This window comes from Quercus robur, chromosome 8, assembly GCF_932294415.1.
Source record: "Quercus robur chromosome 8, dhQueRobu3.1, whole genome shotgun sequence".
NCBI classification, from domain to species: domain Eukaryota; kingdom Viridiplantae; phylum Streptophyta; class Magnoliopsida; order Fagales; family Fagaceae; genus Quercus; species Quercus robur.
The window spans coordinates 10335988-10356058 of NC_065541.1; the positions used below are offsets into that span (position 1 = coordinate 10335988).

A 20071-nucleotide genomic window follows, 5' to 3' on the forward strand; every position below is an offset into this window, starting at 1 on the left:
AAGATGAACAAATTTTTACTTTTGTTGTTGGGTTTTTTTTTTTTTTTTTTTAAAAGACCAAGATATTGCTAAGAAGATTATATTTAATCTTATTTCAACTAAACTTAAAAAAATTTTAAGATCAGGGTGTTCAAATTTTCATTTTAGGAGAACAAAAAAAAAAAAAAACATTATATATTATAAAAAAACATTCTAGCTCAAGGGGTTCATTTGAAGACCTTGAACTCTACATAACTCCGCCCCTGTGCACAACAATTTTGTACAAGAGCATGAGCATATAGATGGAGAGAGAGAAACAAAACTCCATATTCTAGGTTTTCTATTCAAATTCAATTAAAAAAAACCCTTTTGTTAGATTTAATTAAATGATTTTATTAAATTTAGAAGGAATATTTTATTGAATTTTATTAAAATATCACTCAAATAATAAAGTGAGACGAATTGTCAGTTTTGTCATTATTTTTTTATGTTTCAAGAGTTAGGAATACTAAATTGAGATTATAGAGTTGATTTAATTCATCTAACTTTAGAAATCTTTGCATTTTGCACATTTTTATATTATTGAGTAAAAATGCTAAAGGTGGGTTCTAATTAGCTCAAGTGATAATTTTTCTAATCGTTGAATAAAAGACCTGAGATTTGATTCTCTATCAATAATTAAAAAATAAAAACAAAAAAATTGATGAATGAACAATAATAATAAAATAATAAATGTAGCTGCATTATATCTTACACTAATAACCTATGTATTGAGAAATTAATGAAATGGGATCAAAGCTTGTGTTTGTTATTTACACTCAAAATGCATTTCACACTTTTCAATAAAGTGAAATGCATATGACAAATTTTTTTTTTCTGATATTATTTTCAAGATCCGTAAAAAAACATTTTCTAGAGAATTTATTTTGGCCTTGAGCCTGAGTTAGCTATAAATAAATAATCTTAGTAGAACTAATACTATTAGTTACAAACAATCTTAGTGTTCTACACAAAATAAGGAAAAAGTTTAGTTTCAAACCAGTTTGGAGTTATCTTCCTCCAATCCATTATATAGTGATTGAAGAGATCATCTATATATAGTTTTAGTCACATGACTTTTTTAACAAGTCATACAATTTGTTTAAATAATATACATAAATGGTTTTATAAATCATCACGAATTGAGTTACAAGAGATTCATTCAAACTTGTTTAGAACTAATCTTTGTCCAAACAACAATAAGCCCTACACATGCATCTCCCTCTCTTCTATGCTAGTATATATCATATTACAATGTTCATACCCATGTCTGCCTCTCAAACACTACCTTGTCTTGAAATTTGAATTCAGTCCTACCTAATTTACTATTGCATACACAATAAAAACTCCAATCTGGCTGTTTCAAATGAATTATTTCTCCATGTGGCAGGATCATTAGTTGTGTAAACTTGGGCAGGTATAAGATCAATATCCCATATCATTGTAGCAAAGCTTCCAAGAGTCCAAAGTAGTCAGCGAATGTCAATTCGTATATTCTATACATTCAAAAATGACCAAAAACAGGTGGAGATTTGGCAGGTGGAGTGCTTCTTTTCTCGTAAGCTGATTCAATTCCCATAATTCCTTGTTTTTTTCTCAGAGATACAAGTATGTGCGCTCAATGAACAAGATGTTGTTATAGCCTGGAACTCTGCCGTGCAAGTTACTTTTTAGAGTGAAAATTTGGTCATATTCTTAAGATCCGACTCAATTTGTAAACCTGCAACAATGAAAGAAGAATTTAGTTCCACATCAAATCCAGGTGAAAATGTTAGTTTTAGAAATTATCTGGTGTATCGGAATATAAGGTTGAAACAGTCCGTTGTTGAAAAGAAATTTTGCTCTTTCTAGTCCAAGATTTTGAGGCTGGGACATGTAAGGACGTGGATAAGTAGAACACAGAGCAGAAGTGCCGATGACCCAATGCAGAGCATAGAGATCAATTCAGAGTGCCTAAAACATTTCAAACTTTTTCATATTCATTTGCTCATTATACAACTGATATCTTAGAGAATGTAGTGTTTACAATCATCCCCTGACATTTTGGTTTTACAAAAATGAGTCCTACAGAATAATGTGTATAACCCCTCCCCAATTTGTAGCAAAGAACGCAACCCATCCTAAATTCATGCACACCCAAAAAGAATTTCCCAACATGACAACTGTAAGAAAATGTACCAACCTGGGCAGTCCTGCTCGGCAGACACACTTCTAAGCAATTTCGGAGGCCATCAACTCTGCAAAAACAGAAATGCCAGATTAAGTAGAAGAAAGTACTACCCTAAGTAGATGTACCCAAAAAATTGTTGAGGGGAAAATAGGAAAAGATTCAAGAATGTAAATAACTACCTTCGGCTAATGGTTCTTCGAAGATATTGGTTGTCCTTAATAAGCCCTTGACCTCCAAACTTTGTTTCATCAGTATTTAATACAACCTTTGTCATTACAATCACTCTTCCATCAGTTTGTAGTATATGTGAATGCATTGGTTGCCACAAAGATTAAAACATTCATAATGGCCGTACCCAGATCATAATGATAAACTAGTGCCTGCTTGGTATGTCTTATTTACATCCTAAAAGAGAATGTACAGCTCTAAAACTTTCACATTTTTCTAGGTCAACTGTACTTTTCCCAGCTTATTTTCTAAGAAAAATAAACAAATGAAAATATGCTATACCAAATGAATGTACAGTTATTAATTAGAAGCTCCATATCTGGCTGATGAAAGAATTACAAAAAGATTACACTTACTTGATACTCTCCAGCTTCCTCTACACCTACATTGTATTGTTCATAAGAATCTGTTGGATGAAAATTGAATATGAAGAGAAGAGGACCTCGCATGTAAGATATTACCTGTAAATTGCAAAGAATGTATCGATTTCTGGAAGGTACCAAATTATCAACAAAATAAATGGGACAACATGCACCGAAAAAAAGAAGAAGTGTTTCTGTTGTGTGAGTGTATACAAAAGAACAGGATGGAGGAAAAAAAATGTTGGATGCTCAGAGGCATAATTCATGAATTGGTTAAGTTAAGGTTAAAGAGAGACACTGACATTAAGAAGCTCAACGACTTGAGGTTATATGGTAATACCAGAACTTACTTCCATAAGAAATACTGAAAGTGGAAACGAAACATTTATCAAACCTAAGAAATTAATATAGGTTTTGTTGAGATTTCTGCAATCAATTTATGTTACGCATTTCTAGATTATCCAAAAGGCGATTACACCCACACAACATGCTAAGTGGATTTTCTTAATTCCTGGAAGAAGTCACAATTTTGGCCTTACAGACACATGAAAGCATATAGACATTGCAAACCTTTCCACAAATTGATTCGTGGAAGGCATAAATTAGTTAATTGAGCTGAATATGTATCAAGTAATAAATGAAAAGAGCAAGTCAAGAAAGCATACAGACATGCAGACCTTTCCACGAATGATTGGTGGAAGGCATTAATTAGTTAATTTAGCTGAATATGTATCAAGTAATTGAATGGAAGGAGCACGTTGCCATACCATGGTAGTGTCATTAACATGGTGAATGTTTGGTAAACCTCTTGAAAGAATTCTCTCATTTTCATCCAACTTCATCAAGTCCTAGAAAAGAGGAACAAGTAATCTGATCTGTTAATAAGCTATCAATGTATTTCCTGTTTGCTCACTAAAAGTTATTGGTCATAAAAATAAAGGCTGGAGGGCAACATAAACTAGTTAAAGAACCCTGGATGTCTCCTTTGGAAACACTAGGGAGGTGCCAATTAATTGAGCTACAAGGCTCTTGGCAACTAAAGTCGCATCTTGCATGTTTATACAATAAAACCAAGAATAAATTCAACAATATACCACGGTATAAACTGCATCCATGTAATGGGAGAACATAATAACTATAGATCTAATATAAATACTAACAGTTCAACAATTTTTGACAACAGCTAGTTCAATATCTAGGTCACTTTCCACAGACAGGGAACCATGAATGTCATATCGTATAAGCATGGTATGATAAAAAAATTAAAATTTTGTAATGCAAATCATTAGATAGACACCTTATCAAAGGAAAATAAATCACGATGCACGCCTTTCTCCAAAAGATCCCAGCGACGTTTAGCAAGTTGAAATGATAACTTGTTGCTTGCCATTGGGAACTCAACCCTCTGGAACATGAGAAGATTGTCAGTCACATGAAATAACACCTATTTTAGTATTACAGGGAAAGTAATCATACCTCTGGATGCCCAAATTCATTACCCATGAAGTTCATATAAGCACGCCCACCAATTGTAAATGTAATCAATTTGATCATCTGCCTCGAGACCCAAAGAAAAATAAATAATTACAACAAAGAAATGAATAATTAACCAATCAAAATCATGAAAATCTTGACAAAAAATCAAAATATATGCAATGCGTTTCATGAACTGTAAGTGCTTGACAGTTGAAAAGTGCCCCTTTTATGTTGATGTATGTTGGCAATAGATGATATTGGTTTTTCCATGTATTTGCCTGTTATTTCAATTAACATAAGGCCTTTCTCCAATAATGCATTCAATCAAAAAATGTAGCCTATATCAAGGCATTTTTTGTGGTGTCCAAATAAGTGGCCTAAGGAAAAATAAAGAAAGCAATATCTATAAATAAGAAAAAAGGAATTTATAACCTGAAATTTTGAATTTTACATCATTACTACGAAAATGAGTTCATATCATACCTTGTGTAAGGAACACCCTCTAAGCAATGATTGCTTCAAACCCTGAGAATCCTCCCTGCTTTCACCAAACAATATTTCTGCAAATGACTTCCCTCCAGATATTGACTGACATGAAAGATTTTAGTGGCAGGATTTAGCAATAATAATATACTACATAAATAAAATCTATATACAAAAATTGTGCTGCTATATTAATAGAATTATAGGTGTGTAAGAAGAAATTAGAGTGAATGATTACTTGATTGTGGTTTTCAGCATACATAAGCATCTTATCTGCGTGTTGTTTATTGCCCATTAATGTGCTCACAATCTGCATTATATATCTAATTCTGTAAGTACTGGGAATTATAGAATGTAAAATGATATAAGTAAAGAATTAATAACGAAAAAGCATACTCCTATTTGATGCAGAGTGAATTATATATATCAAACAATACAACCTTACTCATGCTCCATTCATGGTCAGGGACATTCTCAAGAAAAGATGACCACATCTCTGACACAGAAAGATTAACGTAATAGTCAAATCCCAATCCACCTTGAGAAGTAGGCTCGCACAATCCAGGATAAAAAGTGGCCTGAACAATAAAATAAAAAGGAAAGAAAATTTCATAAAATGCCAGAAAATACAAATCAGAGAGCTTAATATTCTGCCATAAGGCAAAGGCCTAAAGAAATAAATGAAAAACAATAGGTATATGAGGGGCTAAGGTTTCAACAAAGAATAAAAAGGGACTATTATTTTAGAAGCTTTACTGCAACTCAAATCATGGGCAAACATAATTGAAGCAAGACATTTTCTTGTAGCCAGGAACACTTGTGGAAAAAAATAGTTGTAATCAGGGAAAATAAAATTGGCTCAAGCTAGATTTAAAACATATTGCGACTAAATTTTGTTGGAAGGCTTGTATAGGTGGATGTTGACATTTCTAATGATGATCCCACAAGTTTCTGGTGACACAAGGCAGAGTTACCAAACATGCCTTTCATTTTTTTTTTTGGGTTCATATTATTTCCTTTTATTACTTGTATTTTTCTTTGATTGAAAAGTTACACATGTACCAAGTGGGTCTTAAAGCAATGATTTTATCCTCCACCTTATTCTTAAGGGGGAGGAGATTCCAACCGAAGAAAAGGTGAAAGACAAAAAGGCTCCTCTTCAACCATTGAAAAGCAAAAACCAAATGGTACCAAAAGTAATATAATCTAATTTACTATAGTAAAGAAATTAAACTGTGATCAGTAATAAGAGAATCAAAATATTATCTGTTGCTCAAATCCTAATGTCTTTTGCATGAACTTGCAATTAACAGATGCTGCATGTTTCATTTAAATTCAATCCATACTACTACTTTTAAAAGAAAAACAATGAAATTGTCATATATTTTCCAATAGTGAAGAAAAGAGAAAAAGACGATAAAATTTGCTGAGTTTTTGGAGGAAATAGAAGTGAACAACATGAAATACTTACATCTTCAGCAATTGTTACTATATTTGGATGAAGAACATGCAGTATCTCATTTGCCAAAATAAGGTATAATAATGCATCCCTGTCAACATATTGATTACAGTATCTGCAATAGAACAGAGTCTACCATCAAATAAAATGTGAACTAGCTTTAATTATGACTGTATGGGACCAAAGAATGAAACAGGCCTGGATGAAAGAATAATTGTGAGGTTGAGTACATGGTATTAAAGTAAAATCATATACCATCACATTTAGTTAACATTTAAAATCATCATTTTAAATTTTAGTCCTCATTGACGATACATCTGTAAACAATTTAATTATTCTTTTGGTGTTAGTCAATGCAATGTAGACAGCATATGCTAGGAGAACAAATGTATATCTTTTTTTTTTTTTGGTCTACATTAAGCAGGGGGACATGTGCCTTGGGGATTCAAACCTTGACTCTCCCTAAGGGGAGGGCTGGAGATACCATTCAAGCTAAGAGGCATGGTGGTAAGTTTATATCTTTGTTATGTACATAATATAACAGTAGAAAGCATAAAAATATAGTTTAAAGTTAAACTTAGTTTTTAGAGTAAAAAAAATGACTTAATTAGATGTGGTAAGATGTGGATAATGAAAAAGTCTCAACAAAAGCCTTACTCCTCCAAGTCACCAGTAAAAGAAGCAAAACCATTGTGCGTATACATCATTGATGAGAGTGAATGGAACTGGAAGCCATCAATTTGATACTCCACAACCCACCTGTTCAAACACCATTGTGTAAGCAATACCAACCTATCCACCCAAAGGGGCAGGCCAGGACAGAAACTATTATAGTTCCCCAAAAATAAACTAACAGCAGACATATGAGCACATACCTATAGGTACAAAAGGAAGAATGGTGCAACCAATCAAGTCCATTAATTTTAAAAATTAAAATATTTAATGACTGTTTCTGCTTTGCAGTTACCAGTTCAGGTTTGAGAGAAGAAAATGCAGCACATCAGGATCACCGTATTTGAACATTCTTGTACCCCAGTATTTGTGATGCCCTCGTTTACCTATTGAAGTAGGAAAAGTTGAATGCAGAGTAAATGGTATGTGAACTAAAGAAAAAAGGTCAATCGACCAGTTTGTAAACTCATTGCCCTAAGTTTGACTCTTTCAATCGTACAACAAAAACATTATAAAGGATGCTTGTTTACGATGACACAAAAAGATGAAAACTGGCTCAGATTGATAAATGAAATCCAAACATGTGGTTCACGAGCACATACTGCATGGGTGACAGTAACAACATACTCAGATCTTCAAAGAAAATACATTGAAACTTCTTAGGAAGATAATTACAAAAATGAACTCAATGCATGCAAGGTTTTAAACTCTTTATTTCTATTCTTTAAAATGGTTCTGCTTATGTATACTCCTAGTCTCCTACTAACAAAGAAGATGGGTTATCTCATTAACAGGACCAATCCTCTTTTCTTCCATAGTAAGTTACAGACCAACCTCTCTAGTCCCTACAGACATCTCTCTCTCGTTTTCTCCAACCAACCGAATATGGATGCATATTATGTTCAAAGCACTCTTTCTTTTAGCTACAAAATGATTTCACAAGGCATCTGCTTCAACAGCTGAAGCTGGAAATGGAATATTGCAGGTTTGACTGCATTTGCTCTTCAGCAAATGAGGCTTATGCCTAACACGTAATGGACTGGGACAGCCACTTTTTGAAAGCCTGATAAATATTATCTCAAATGCATGACAACACACGCCTCAGGAATGTTTTTTAAGAGACTAAGTGAAAATTATACAGAATTCAAATCCCCCCCCCCAACCCCCCCCCCCCCAAGTTTATGAGATAGGTTACAGACAAGCTGATAAAGTAGAGCAGCAAGGCAAGCAGAAAGGACCAACTCAGAGGAGAGACCTTGTGTCTTAGAAAAGTAGGCACAAGGAGTTTGTACATATACCAGTATGAAAGTAACAGTCATTTGATCCATCAAATAGTGACAGTCCAACCATCTCATCTGCAGCTGAGTAGGAATGGACAATGTCTAAGAAAACCAGCAGTCCTAGTCCTGTAAAATGTAGGATGTAATTAACAATATGTAAATTTTATTATCAGCAACAAACGAAAAACAATAAGCTGAAATTTTTGTTAAGAATACATATTTTTATGTAAAAATAGAAATGCTGTTTATGCATAAATGCTGCTTGATGAGACATTTGGATTTTAAAGAGAAATTTTTTTCAAAGAGGTTTAATTAATTCTCATATTACCCAGTGCTAGTTGTGTTTGTGAATTATTTTTCCTTTCATATAAGCAGTGTATGTCCATATATTATAAGCACCTTATTACACTTTTGTTTAATCATCTTTTCCTCAGACCAACCTTAATAATGTTACAATACAAAAAAGAACTATAACGCAAGATGTATTTCTCACATAAGCTATTAAGATGAACCAAAACTCATTCATCCATATGAAAAGAACCAATGAAATCTTTAATAAAATACTAGCCTCATCACACACGCGCTTCGCGTGTGTGATGAGGCTCTTTTTTTTTTTTTTTTTTAAAGTGGTCATAGCAAAAAAAAAAAAAAAAAAAAAAAAATTCTGTTTTTTATTTATTTATTTTATATATTATTTTTATTTTGAGAATCTAATTTATAAGTGGATAAAAAAATTGAAAATCAATAGGAGAGTAACCCTATTTTTTAAGCAATGTTTTAGTGAGAGTTAGTATTGTATTTTTACCGGATTATTCTTTAGCTTTGTCTCTACTTAAACATAGGGATGTAGGGATATTTTAGAACAAAAAAAATCCGGTCCAAACAAGAGAAACCCCTTAAATAGTAGTATAGAAAAAGGCATCAGATAAAGAATGAAAACCATGTGCTTCATCTACCAAGCGCTTGAAATCATCAGGAGTGCCATATCGGCTGCTAACAGCATAGAAATTAGTAACCTGCATTGTGACAGAGAAGTCTGATTACATTTAAAGGAAGACATAATAAAATGCACTTAGTAGAAATAATAATGAAAAGAAATTAAGAAAATCCAAATTCTCAAATTGAGACTGTTTCTAGAGATCATTATCAGTTAAGTGCTGATAAAAACAAGCGAAAAACACAAAAATAAGCCACCATGCATGTGACATAACTTTTTACAGAAATAACGATAAAAAATAAAACTGAAAAAAATAGAAGTCACTAAAGCAACCAAACATTCAGTGCCGGGCTTTTATCACCCACTTTATAATTTTGTTATTGACATTATTTCTTATTTTCATGTTGTATTTTAATTTATTTCTTGTCCAATCTAAAATGTTAAGGCAGGTTGAAATATTTACCGGATACTACTTATAAAAAATATATATGCATGCATAAACTGGATACCAGACCAAGTTGCACTTGCACAAATCTTGAAAGTATGGATCAGACTCTTGTAAACACAGAAACTATATAATTAATTTACCAATCAGAAGCCTCTGCTAATCAACATAAGAAAAAAAGGCAGCACAATTTCCAATGTCGGCACTTTAGGGAACTCATAGAGATATATGTATTAGCAAAATGTTTATACTTAATAATGGACAGGGAAAGGGGAAAAGAATGTTCAACTCACTCTATAACCAACAGTAAAATAATCTTTGTGCTCAACAACTCCAAACAACTGGATTGCATTGTAGCCAGCTTCTTTTACATGCGGAAGGACCTGTATTGAAAATAGTAGTGCAAAGCTGAAGAAATTGAATGTGATACCACTGTATTGAAGGAATATTTTAAGATAGCAAAAAGCAAGGAGTTACCTTTTCTGTAAAATCATTAAAAGAAGATACTTTTGGCTCTGATCCACTAATTCCAACATGGCATTCATATATGCGCAAGGACTTTGGCACTTTTGGGGGTGTGTTTTTCCACTTGTATGCAGATTCAGGTGGTGGTTCCCAGTGGACCGCAAAGCCTTGCTTTCCATCTATATCTGAATATGACCAACAAAGTTTAGATGAAGTAGATACAATACAACATGCCAAAGCTTGTAAAATATTATTGTAAAATAATTGGAAGGAAAATAAAAGTGTAAGATTGCTAGAAAAATACTCCTAAAAAAAGTAGTAGCCACTAGAGTTTCAATTAGGCAGGGTACTCTATGTATGTCCTATGTATGCATTAATCATAGTTACTAGCCCTGTATATGCAAGTGAAGAACCTAAAAGGAATCACTACTAAAAAAACTCATACCAAAACCTTAAGTGCAATCCATACATAAACATATACATAGATCAGTCCATACATAAATACATAGATACATAGATGCAAATATACGTATCTAAAACATAGATACATACCACATATACTATAGAGAATGTGATGTGGGACAATCAAGAGAAAATAAAAGAACAAGAGATAAACCCGAAGAATCAGCACCTAGGGGTTGCCTGGAATTAGTACCAAGCAAGAAACTTAGGCATCGCATCAACACCTAAGGTGTTAGGAATCAGCACCCAACATATTGGAAAATCTCCAATCTGAAATTTCATTAATCAATCGTCTATCCAAAAATACAACCGTCTAGAAGGAGGGTTTAGGAATAAAAGATAATCATATCTAAAACTGAAACAAATCTCGAGACTAATCCCTATCTAAACTCAAATCTAATCCCTATCTGAATTCAAAAACGAAATTCTACAATGATCCATTCTCCTATGAGATAAAGAAAAAAAATTCTAAAATAATTTTGGTTTTGGTCATTTGCTCAATGAATTTATCTTCATTACTTATGAATTGATGTTTAATTGTACAAGCAAAAGAGACAAGAAATCATGCAAGAGGACCTGTTTCCAACAACAATACAATGAGCAAAAGACTTCTGGCAGATGCCAATTACCTGGTTGCACATAAGTAGCCCAAGCAGGCACCCGTTCCAATGGCCCACTAGGAGTGTTAAAATACACCCTGTATTTGCTGCCATGAGGAATACCTGGAGTGTACTTTTTCAACCATGCTTTCCTTCCTTTACGTGTCTCTAACCAGTATTCCAAGGGAGGCTTCTTAGCAAAAACTTTCTTCACCCATTCAGGACTGCTAACCACATTAAATATGTCATACTCTTTTCCTTGATCAATCACATCATAAGGAGGTAAGTTACTAGGTGGGTCATTTTTATGCTGCTCTTTCCATGCCTTGTATCTTGTTTCTGGATCTGGTATTTCTTCCAGTTCCTCTAAAGTTTGGGGTCCATTAGGACCAAATAGTTGCTCATATAACTTTGCTGGCACCTCAAAACGGTTATTAACAAATCGGTCCTCTCCAGGTTCCCAGTAATCATCATTTGATTTCTTGAAGATCTCATCAATTGACACACCACTGTCACCTTTATCATAGTCATCAACATAGTTATACTGTTGAAAATAGAGTTCATCTGGTTTTTCTCCCTCCCTCAACTTATCTTCAAGAATAATAAACCAGTATCCAAAATCATCATGGCCAAAAAAACCCTCTCTTGCAGCATTTTCAGTTGGTGACCAGCCATTGAAATCACCAATCAGTGCACAATAGCGAGCACCTGAATTCAAGATGCTTGATTAACAGCATCTAACATAGGACAAATAGGAATGTAGGCAAAATGGAAACTTTTTTTCTTTTAATAAACATACAAAATGGAAGTCAACTCTAAGGGAAACATTGAGGTAGGAAACTCTCATGTATGGTTGTAATGGAAGGAATATACCTGCCTATTCCAACCAGGGAGAACAAGTCATTTGACAGTGAAACCAAATTGATAATTAATGTTCATTGTATCAAGTTCCAATCTTGATCCAAAAAAAGTGTGACTAGTAATAACTACTCATTCTAAATACAGGATTAGGCTAGGAGTTCACATATGTCAGGAAGAAGAAAGGAAATCCTAATTCAAGAAGTGAGCTGAAGAAGAGAAAAGTTCAAGGGAGGATTAATGTCAAAACTCTCAACCATCTTTTTTTTGACCATATAATTAGCTATGTAATTTGAAAATCAGGTAAAACAGGAAAAAAATAAAAATAAAAAAGAGATACCAAAATAAAAAACTAAAATCCTTTAATAGTGAGGGACTCCATTTATCAAAATTAGGCACGTATTGGGGCTAGAAGTTTGCAGAAAGTTAATTAAACATTTGAGAACCCTGTAAAGCAGGAGAAGAAACATTTGAGCATAGAGTCCAACCTGGAGCCCATTCCATATAATCCACCCGATGTTCAAAGTGACGATGCATACCCAATATTTCAAATCTAGACAACAAAACCAAGAACAACCAAACTCAGCTAAAGAAAACCTCAATCCCCACCAAAAGCATAATCAGCATATGAATCCCTTATAACCCAAAAGATACCAACAAAAAAAAAAAAAAAAATTGCATACAAAACAGAACTATAACATCAACATTTTCACAAAAATATTCAGCATGATGGTTGAGCCATTCCAAATACTGATCCTCTTCAATAATAAGCTTAGAATTTCAATAAGCTATAAGTCCTACCCATCAAACTCAAACTGTAACTCACAATCAGGAGATTGATAAAAAATTGGAGTTGAATTCAATAGGACTAACCCAGAAGCCATGTCCCTGAGATTGATGTGACGGTTGAAAATTTCATCTTTAAGGTCCTTCAACGCTTTATGTCTGCATAGTTCAATTAAAACATGTAATGCAATATAATCACAATATAACAAACAAAATGACTTAAAAAAAAAAAAAAAATCCCAACTTCATTTCTTTCCCACACTTTCCCATCAACCAAACACACCATCTCACTTTATACTTATTCTCATTCTCTTCTATTTCTACATACTTCAAATGAAACAGCATGTAACACACTATAATCGCAATATAAAAACAAAATTATGACTTAAAAGAATCCCAACTTTATTTCTCATTCCCTCACTTTCTCATCAACCAAACACACCCATCTCACTTTCTACTTATTCTCATTCTCTTCTATTTCTACATACTTCAATAAAACAACATGTAACATACTAAAATCACAATATAAAAAACAAAATTATGACTTTAAAAAAAATCCCAACTTTCTTTCTCCTTCACATACTGTCTCATCAACCAAACACACCCATCTCACTTTCTACTTATTCTCATTCTCTTCTATTTCTACATACTTCAATTAATGCAACATACTATAATCATAATAAAAAAACAAAATTATGACTTTAAAAAAAATCCCAACTTTCTTTCCCCTTCACATACTTTCTCTTCAACCAAACACTCCATTTCACTTTCTACTTTTTTTTTTCTTTAAAAAAAAAAAAATAGTATTTGTACCTTTCACGGAGGAAAATAGCAAATGCTTTATGGGAAATGCCGTGTTTGGTGAGGAACCCAACTGGGTCAACTCCTTTCTCGCTTTCTGTCTCATTCTTCTTCTTCTTCTTGGGTTGTTGTTGTTGTGGTTGTGGTTGTGGTTGCTCTGTGGCTGAGCATATGATCTTTATGTTTCTGGGAAAAGTGAGTCTCTGGGGGGGTCTGTGTTGGGATTGGAATTGGATGGAGGGGCTATTTGGGTAGAGGAAAATTTTGGTTGGGAGAGAAAGTGAAGCCATCGGATAAGAGTAGGAGTGTTAGCTGTAGTTGTTGAAGCTCTCAGAGAGTGAGAGAGAGAGAGAGAGAGAGAGAGTGACTGAGTGCAAGGGGAGGGGTTTTAGGATAAGAAGAGGCGGTTACACTGTCTAAAAGGAATGCTTTGAAGTGAGAGGTTTATGAGTTGACTCGGTGAAAGAAACGAATCAAACAATCACTGACTCGTTTGCAACTGTAAGAATTATTTTTTTGAATTTTAAACTGTTCCTATATCCATTTACACTAATTTTTATTGGACGGAGAATTTTCAAAATCAACTTATCAAACTATTGAATTGCATATTATTAATAAGTATGTTAATTTTGGTTTAAATGGAATGTTTTTTACTATTCGACAATATTTTAACACAAAAACTTAAAATTTAAAACATAGTTTTTAGTATTTGATTTTTTTTTTTAAATTTTACAAGTATAAAGACGCAATTCAATAATTAACTTTTTAAAATTCACGTTCAATAAAAAAATATATGAAGATTTTAAAGAGTTTATTTGGAAACAAATATTTTCCAAATTTTTAAAAAGTTTATTACTTTTACCATTGATTATTATAATCTAATTCTTATTCTTATAATAATAATAATAATCCTACGAAGGAACCCTACCCATTTGTTTGTAGAAAAAAAGAAGAAATTTTTTTTTTTTTACATCACATTTTTTCTTAGATACATTTAGGTTTTAACTTATAAGTATACATTCTTGCTTTAGTTAAAAAACTGAAAACCAAAAACAAAAGATTTTCATTTTTATTTTTTCTAAACCATATGAGTAAACCAACATCTGAGTAAAAGGGCATTATATTTTCTGTTTAATTACAAATGTCAAACAAATCTTTTTTTCTTTTTTTTGAGAAACAAATGTTAACGAATCATTTGAAGAGAGTTAATGGATGGCATTTTTTAATTGGCAATGAACAAAATAATTAGAATAAAAGTCCTGACAAAGTTAATTAAATAATTGATGTGCAAGACACTGGCTTAATCATTATTATTATTTTTTGGTAAATAACTTAATCATGATATCAAAGAGTCAATGAGCCAAAAATATAAGAAGTTGGATAGGTAATCACTTTGATTTACATAAAAAATGACATACAGGTAAAAGGTACAATTCTTTTTCTTTTTCTTTTTGTGCTAGACCAACAAATTTGAATACATAATTACATAAAGCAAGAGCATGAATTCCGATTTTTTTCCTGAAGCAACAGTATGCATCTTGAAGATGCTAATTTGGTTGTTTCTTGGCATACTCCCTCGGGCCAAATATGGTTGATCCGACTCTCACATTGGTACTGCCCATTTCAATCTGCAGGTATCAGAAAGCCCCATTATCAATTGCAAGATCTCTTTACTGATGCTCCATCCTTGATAAGGATATGAGCTAAGGCATAAAAAAAAAAATCTACAAGATGCAATAAGAAGTTAAGAACAAGAAATACATTATTACAATGTTACAAGAGTTTGAGAATTATGTAAAATTCGATTGTAAGGTACTATAATTGCCAATTTTTTTAGAGACAATCCCTGATCATTTTTTACTCCCTAGCAATTTTGAAGTGCTTTGCTAGTGTTTTCCAAACAATTACTATAAAAAGCCTGCAGCTTAATCCCTCCTTGTAAACCCATTTCTTACCAACACATTATCCATCCAGCCAGTGATAAAATTTCTAGCCAACCACAGTGCAGTCCAGTGATGGTTTCGGACAGCATTATGCTTAAGGATTAAAATGTTCAGGAATTACTGTCAATAGCTCGCAATCCAAAAATAAAGAAAATTGAAGTTTATTGCTATATTTTATTAAGAATTCATTTGACAACAGCACAAGGTAGCCCTTACCGCTAGCTCAAAGTCACCTGACATGCCCATTGACAACTCACATTGCTCCTCCGCTATTCCAAGTGCCTTGCAAACTTCAATTCTACAGTTTGATAGCGTCTAATGCATCACAACACAAAAGCTAATGCCTCAGTATATTAGCTTAAAATAAAAAATGCAGAGAAAAGAAAAGTAGAAAAAGAATAAAGACAATTTCTAAGATAGTAATGTGGCAACATTACATGAAAAAAGAAAAAAAGAAATCTTATAAGGGAAACATGGTGGGGTGGAGAAGAAGACAAATGTCTGGTTTCATAGCAATTGAAAATTAAGTCAAATATATAAATGAAACAACATTAACATCAGCAGATTAATAACAAATAGATGATTTTTTTATTTTTTATTTTTTAAATTTGAAAAAGAATTGAAGTTCATGAACATAAAAAGTATTGTGAGACAAACTAAAACTAGTAATCAAATTCTGCATAAAGATATGGTAAATTCAATCCTTTTTTTGATAAGTAGATATGGAAAATTCAATCTTATGCAGTTTCACTTCACTGTTAAACACAGAATCATCACCCTAAAGTTTTCTGGAGTCGATGAATAGTCTGGCATCCCAATTGTCATTAAGCCAGAGAACTCTAGATTTGGGCACTGCAACTTAACGTGTTTTGCAAGTTCGACACAGCCAGAAGGATCAATGCCAGATTTTGCTGCAAGAATATCACAAAGATCCATGAACTAACCAGTCAATGAAAAGATGGGAAGAAAGGAGAACACAAATAAATACCAAAATAACATCACAGAGAAGCCAACAATTATTAAGACGAAGGAGCTATTTTGTGCATGCAACCACATGTAAATAACACTGGAGTGTTAATATTTAGTGCTACGGCAGTCAAGTCAAAATAGTAAATGTAAAGAAATGAAGACATCATCTTCATTGTAAATATTGTATCCTTTTCAAAATATTATGATTTCTGTGTTCTTATACAACCATGTTTTCTGATCATTTGTGTAGTCGTGTAACCTTGGCTAAACATTGTCAATTTGGATAGTATGTGCTGTAGAGCTACAAAAGCCCATAGGTTTAAGGATGAGCATATGATGCTAAAAGGGGAAGAGGGGGGGGGGGGTGTGAGAGATGTTCAGGAAGTTCCAGAGCTAATAAAGTCATTATTATGCCCAACTAAATAACAGGCAGAACATCTGTGAAAAGAAGAAATGACTTTCGGTTTTACTCACAAGCTTCTCCACTGGTATTCACTTGGACCAAAACCTTCAAAGGATTTCTTCCAAGGCTTGAAACTGCCCGGTCAAGATGATTTGCAACCTGAAGAACAATAATGTATAGTAATGCAATGTCATGTGAGTGACATTCCATGTGAATCAATTAGAACACAAGTTTCTTTTCATTGAAGGCTACTAAAATTACAATTTGAAACTCAAACAGGGCCACATAAGTACTGTAACATGAATGAACTATTAATGTATGTTAATTCATGTTACGGTACAATGTTCAGTTTTTTTCTTCTCTTAGTTTAGTCTCTTGATTGTTTTCTGTTGTGTTCTGTTTTGTGCTTTGCTATGTTCATTCTCATGAACACATTGTATGTTTCTTTTTCAATTTTCATCAATAATAATTCTTATATTACCTATCAAAAAAAAAAAAATTTATGTCAAAAACATTTGGAAAGCATCAGACAACTAGTAAGCAACTGAAGTCATGAAGGTTTATACAGCACATTTTTAGTTGTAAGAAATAAAAATTACATAGTTGAGCACAATCCAAGAACAATGATATGAATTCCCTTCATATCATAAACAGAAATGAGAAAATAAGTTCTTACTGAGAACAAACATACAACAGATATGAGGCTAAGTCTTTACCTTTGCATTATCTACACCCTCAACCATTGCCAGATTTGGGACTCCAGCTGCATATCGAAATTAAAACCTTAACATTCACCATACTCCTCTCCCACATACTTAAAAAGAAGACAGAATAAGATAAGTAGATAATGCACACACTGTCACCATGATCATCAAGTGGGTGATTTCTGAATCACTGTTGTTATGCACACAAGACACACATCCAACTCTCCATATGGCGAACAAAGATCTACCAGATTATTCAAAACTCCTTTTGCAAATTGTTCTTTATGTGCCCTCAAAATCCACCAAACGTGAGAACAAAAGGTAATCATATAATCACTATTGGTAATTAGCCGATTGAGATCCCCTAGAATTCCGAATATAACTCCACTATAAAGTTCTCAAAATCCTAACTCGACATTATTAAATAAATGGTTTCGATTTTGTCACATCATAACCATTTCAACAAACATATATCAATACTATTCTGGAATCTATTTAACTCGACACTTCACATCCTAGCATATGTGCCTAAAGTATGCCACACCCCACAGTAGTGTTTTTTTTTTTTTTTTTTTTTTTTTCACCACTTGTTGAGGTAGCCTGTTATGATTGGTGCACCATAAAAATGATGTCAGTGGTGAGAGTAAATGTTGCATGGATCAAAATTTGCTGAGGTGGCCAATTTTGAAAAATGTTATGTATGTCTCTAGCATTCCTCAATTGAAAATTAGATTTTAAAGCTAAAGCAAACAGACCCAGATTGTCAATTCCAAAACTTTAAGGTTTATATTTCAACGAGAAAAAAGGGATTTTATAAGAAAAAGAAAGGGCAAAGAATCATACTGAGTAGCGATTTGACTTTGTTGCTTTGCAAATGCCCAATGAAATGCCAGTCTATGTCTTGAGGAAGCTACAAACACAAACAAAATCACAAATAAACAACCTCAATTATTAAACCTTAAATAGTTAAATGAAAGACATAGAGAGAAAGAGACTTGAGGGGCTTTTTCGATGAGTTCTTGTGCGTAGTTCTCGCCAAAGCAACGGTATCCAGAGTCGTAGACTTGGCGGATGAGGGAGACCGGTTTGGTTTTCGAAACGGCCACGACCCGGACCAGGTCGGGTTTCCGACCAGACCGCTCCGCAGCCTGCCGGACTCGGAACATGACCGCCCGGAGCGCCGCCACGGCTGTGCCTTCCACTGCAGGAGCAGCCATGTGACTTTTAGAGAGGTTGAAATTGAATGAACAAGAATATGCGAAGTTCTGTGAGTGAGAGAGAGAGAGAGTGACTGTGCGGTCTTGGCGAGCTGAGGACCTGAGGTGAAGGATTTTTTTTTTTGGACGGGTAAAAAAGATAATATGAATATATTTTTTGAGTTTTTATCACTTCTAGTTCTATATTTATTTTAGAGAAGCGCTAACTCGAGATTTTCTGCAATATTTTCTCAAAAAATCTTAAGTGGTGGGTTGTTATTAGTTTTAATTTGAATCTTATTATTGAAATTACTTTCTTATCTACCAGTAATAGCAAATAACAATATATTACTTAGAATTTGTCGTGAAAATATTATAACGTTGTGAAGATAATATTTCTCTTTATTTTAAGGATATCATTATGGTGACTCAGTCCAATGGATAGAAGGTTTTGGGCTGAGGCCCCCAATTTTCTTGTATTATGGGTCAATAATATCCAACAATGAGAGACCCCAAAGATAGTGATGTAGTTTTTATAAGAGACAAATGAAAGTTTTTTTTTTTTTTTAACATCTCGCTTTCTTTCTCAAATCCCGACATTTCTTGAGAATATCACAGTGTACCTGACCCCTTTCTGTGAAATTCGGATTAAACTTCTTTCTCCCTAGGAAGTATTTTTCCTCATTACTCACGTGTTTCTCTCCCCTAATTTTTCCAATCACTTCTCTCTCACCCATTGGTCTTTATTTATTGACTTCCCTTAGTGGGATTGTCATGATGAGAGGAGTGTTTCCTATGTTGGTGGGTCCTTTTGAGTCATATTCCTGACCAGATGGGATTCATTACTTGTGATTGATGTGACTTTTTTGGAACTTGCACCAAGTGCTAGTTGATGCTCGGCTGGTGGATTCTCTCAAGGCATTATCTTTTGATCTCGGCATAATAGATGATGTTCGGTTAGGTCGTGAGCTTGGGCCAAGCCCATCTAGAGAATGGACTAGGTGCTCAGTTAGTAAGTAGGGCAAGAAGGGCCCGTTTTAGGAAACATGTCCTGAGCTCGGTGTAGACCGATAGTTATGGCCCATACAATCATATATGTTGCTTATTCATTCATGTTGCATACATAATAAGATAGTAGTAATTAATGAGATAATTACTTACTAAAAATGTTAAAAATGTAATGACATAACATTTTTACAACAAATCCTTACTGGGAAGTTGATATTGATGGGCAAAAACAAATATTTTTTTTTTTAATGGTGGGATTAAATTAGAATTAATAATAACTTATCATTTAAAATTTGTTGAAAAAATATTGTAAACATAGCACTTTTCATTACATATTATCTGAACAC

The 20071-nt window shown here is 33.4% G+C and overlaps 2 protein-coding genes across 3 annotated transcripts; both read right to left on the reverse strand.

Moving 5' to 3' along the window:
- Positions 1-1115: 1115 nt before the first annotated feature.
- On the reverse strand, positions 1116-13897 carry LOC126694540 (1,4-alpha-glucan-branching enzyme 3, chloroplastic/amyloplastic). 2 transcript variants are annotated; one of them, XM_050390876.1, is made up of 21 exons: positions 13514-13897; positions 12788-12859; positions 12403-12467; positions 11087-11764; positions 10008-10180; positions 9824-9913; positions 9089-9164; positions 8167-8274; positions 7164-7254; positions 6854-6955; positions 6209-6311; positions 5178-5315; positions 4976-5047; positions 4738-4842; positions 4255-4332; positions 4076-4183; positions 3546-3626; positions 2773-2877; positions 2368-2453; positions 2201-2255; positions 1116-1738 (listed from the first exon to the last, which is right to left on the reverse strand). In XM_050390876.1, the coding sequence occupies exons 1-21, from the start codon at positions 13789-13791 to the stop codon at positions 1706-1708; spliced, it is 2697 nt and encodes an 898-aa protein (XP_050246833.1). In that variant the 5' UTR covers positions 13792-13897; the 3' UTR covers positions 1116-1705. The 2 variants fall into 2 exon arrangements, with proteins under 2 accessions (XP_050246833.1, XP_050246835.1); XM_050390878.1 differs by lacking the exons at positions 1116-1738; positions 2201-2255; positions 2368-2453 and adding an exon at positions 3081-3142.
- Positions 13898-14868: 971 nt separating this feature from the next.
- On the reverse strand, positions 14869-18860 carry LOC126694541 (uncharacterized). Its single transcript, XM_050390879.1, has 7 exons — positions 18516-18860; positions 18364-18430; positions 17533-17579; positions 16888-16975; positions 16222-16355; positions 15661-15759; positions 14869-15129 (listed from the first exon to the last, which is right to left on the reverse strand). Exons 1-7 carry the CDS (start codon positions 18735-18737, stop codon positions 15049-15051), a joined length of 738 nt encoding a protein of 245 aa, XP_050246836.1. The 5' UTR covers positions 18738-18860; the 3' UTR covers positions 14869-15048.
- Between the last annotated feature and the right edge of the window lie 1211 nt (positions 18861-20071).